Source organism: Berghia stephanieae, chromosome 10, assembly GCF_034508935.2.
Source record: "Berghia stephanieae isolate SIO BIC M18660-M18661 chromosome 10, UCSD_Bste_1.3, whole genome shotgun sequence".
Lineage (NCBI taxonomy): Eukaryota > Metazoa > Mollusca > Gastropoda > Nudibranchia > Aeolidiidae > Berghia > Berghia stephanieae.
This window is the reverse complement of record NC_088369.1, coordinates 6716429-6719660: the sequence shown is the minus strand read 5'-3', so window position 1 is coordinate 6719660 and position 3232 is coordinate 6716429. Positions and strand designations below refer to the sequence as shown.

Below are 3232 nucleotides of genomic sequence, written 5' to 3'. Positions count from 1 at the left end.
TTCAACAGTCGTAACGTCACTTCCCTCGTAATGACGCATGGTAACTTAATAACTGGCTCTAAACAATCTGAACAATGGCGGACGCCCGTTTTCAGTAATACACTTCAACAGTCGTAACGTCACTTCCCTCGTATTGACGCAAGGTAACTTAATAACTGGCTCTAAACAATCTGAACAATGGCGGACGCCCGTTTTCAGTAATACACTTCAACAGTCGTAACGTCACTTCCCTCGTATTGACGCATGGTAACTTAATAACTGGCTCTAAACAATCTGAACAATGGCGGACGCCCGTTTTCAGTAATACACTTCAACAGTCGTAACGTCACTTCCCACGTAATGACGCATGGTAACTTAATAACTGGCTCTAAACAATCTGAACAATGGCGGACGCCCGTTTTCAGTAATACACTTCAACAGTCGTAACGTCACTTCCCTCGTATTGACGCATGGTAACTTAGTAACTGGCTCTAAACGATCGGAACAATGGCGGACGCCCGTTTTCAGTAATACGCTTCAACAGTCGTAACGTCACTTCCCTCGTAATGACGCATGGTAACTTAGTAACTGGCTCTAAACGATCGGAACAATGGCGGACGCCCGTTTTCAGTAATACGCTTCAACAGTCGTAACGTCACTTCCCTCGTAATGACGCATGGTAACTTAATAACTGGCTCTAAACAATCTGAACAATGGCAGACGCCCGTTTTCAGTAATACGCTTCAACAGTCGTAACGTCACTTCCCTCGTAATGACGCATGGTAACTTAATAACTGGCTCTAAACAATCTGAACGATGGCGGACGCCCGTTTTCAGTAATACACTTCAACAGTCGTAACGTCACTTCCCTCGTAATGACGCAAGGTAACTTAATAACTGGCTCTAAACAATCTGAACAATGGCGGACGCCCGTTTTCAGTAATACACTTCAACAGTCGTAACGTCACTTCCCTCGTAATGACGCATGGTAACTTAATAACTGGCTCTAAACAATCTGAACAATGGCGGACGCCCGTTTTCAGTAATACACTTCAACAGTCGTAACGTCACTTCCCTCGTAATGACGCATGGTAACTTAATAACTGGCTCTAAACAATCTGAACAATGGCAGACGCCCGTTTTCAGTAATACACTTCAACAGTCGTAACGTCACTTCCCTCGTATTGACGCATGGTAACTTAGTAACTGGCTCTAAACGATCGGAACAATGGCGGACGCCCGTTTTCAGTAATACACTTCAACAGTCGTAACGTCACTTCCCTCGTAATGACGCAAGGTAACTTAATAACTGGCTCTAAACAATCTGAACAATGGCGGACGCCCGTTTTCAGTAATACGCTTCAACAGTCGTAACGTCACTTCCCTCGTAATGACGCAAGGTAACTTAATAACTGGCTCTAAACGATCTGAACAATGGCGGACGCCCGTTTTCAGTAATACACTTCAACAGTCGTAACGTCACTTCCCTCGTAAAAAAAAAAAAAAAAAAAAAAAAAAAAAAAAAAAAAAAAAAAAAAAAAAAAAAAAAAAAAAAAAAAAAAAAAAAAAAAAAAAAAAAAAAAAAAAAAAAAAAAAATTGGCGGACCCGTTTTCATAATACACATCAACATCTATACGTCACTTCCCTCGTAATGACGCATAGGTAACTTAATAACTGGCTCTAACACGATCGAACATGGCGGACGCCCGTTTTAGTATACACTTCAACAGTCGTAACGCACTTCCTCGTATGACGAGGAACTTAATAACTGGCTCTAAACCTGAACAATGGGGACGCCCTTTTCAGTAATAACTTCAACAGTCGCTAACGTCACTCCCTCGTAATGACGCAATGGTAACTTATAACTGCTCTAAACAATTGAACAAAGCGGACGCCCGTTTTCAGTAATACACTTCAACAGTCGTAACGTCACTTCCCTCGTATGACGCATGGTAACTTAATAAGCTCTAAACAATTGAAATGCGGAGCCCGTTTTCAGTAATACCCAAACATCGTAACGTCACTTCCCGTAAGACGCAGAACTTAAAATGGCCAACAATCTGAACAATGGCGGACGCCCGTTTTCAGTAATACGCTTCAACAGTCGTAACGTCACTTCCCTCGTAATGACGCATGGTAACTTAGTAACTGGCTCTAAACGATCGGAACAATGGCTTACGCCCTTATGAAATATTTCTCCGACGAGCATAAAAGTGTATCCAGAGGTAAAAAACATTACAAATATGATCATGTTTTAACTTTTATACATTCTGATCACATGACACATGAAAAGTTCTAGCCAGCATGAAGAATAAAAAGTACCCATTTTCTTTGTTCAGAACCAGGCTGCTCGCCGTTGCTAAGCGACGTGACATCAGACTATTGAATCCAATTGATGCTCAGAATAAAGTTTACGTTTCAATTTATCTCATGGATGGAAAATCTCAAAAAGTAGAAAAATCAACTTACCTAAAGAGTTTTATAAAACCGGCCTTCAATTAATTGGGTTCGGTTATTAGACTTTCAACTATCATAAAAAAAAAAATCCCTTTATTCATCCCCAAGGGGCTATTTGTCTTTAGGGTCTATTCCAAGGGAAGACTGGAATAACTCAGGCGTCAGCCGCAGTGCAGCGCCGCAAAGTGATCTAGGGCTAGGTGACTTGCTCAAGGCCACACAACGCAGCGGCGGGTGATCGAACTCGTTACCCTTTGGGTACGAAGCAAAGACCGTACCGCTGAGCCACGCTGCCCCTAAAATCATAATATCATAACATCATAATATGCTGTAAAACCCGTAAAAACAAAAACTTGAGCCCCCCCCCCCCCGCCCCCTCCCCCATGTCAAACCCTTTTCAAATAAATATAATGCACCCAAAAATGATCCCAATAACTACGCAGGACTTACCAGAGAATGCAAACAGAAAGACAACCAGGACAGTGACGAGAGGCATGGTGTAGTTTCGATGATGACCAGAACGCTGCTCGGGTTTGGTCCTCATAGTGCTCAATATCAACCTGGTTAGGATGTATAAAAAAAAAAAGGTATGACAACTTAATAAAATACAGTCTGTATCAGAATGGGGTGGGGGGGGGGGCGGGGCGGGGGGGGGGGGGGGGGGGGGGGGGGGGGGGTCCCGATAGCTCAGTTGGTAGAGCGCTCGCTTCACACGCAAAGCAAAGGGACCGAAATCGATCCCGGGTGCAGTCGAGATTTTTTTTTTCTGACCTCCTCCCTGTTCACCCAGCAGTG

The 3232-nt window shown here is 43.3% G+C and overlaps 1 protein-coding gene across 1 annotated transcript in view; it reads right to left on the bottom strand.

The window, feature by feature from the left end:
• Positions 1-2993, bottom strand: part of LOC144955992 (uncharacterized) — a 12503-nt gene extending 9510 nt beyond the window's left edge. The window contains exon 1 of the mRNA XM_078886256.1: positions 2888-2993. Within this exon, the coding sequence (XP_078742382.1) occupies positions 2888-2981 (94 nt within the window). The 5' untranslated portion in view covers positions 2982-2993. The remainder of the gene's footprint in view (positions 1-2887) is intronic.
• Positions 2994-3232: the final 239 nt, after the last annotated feature.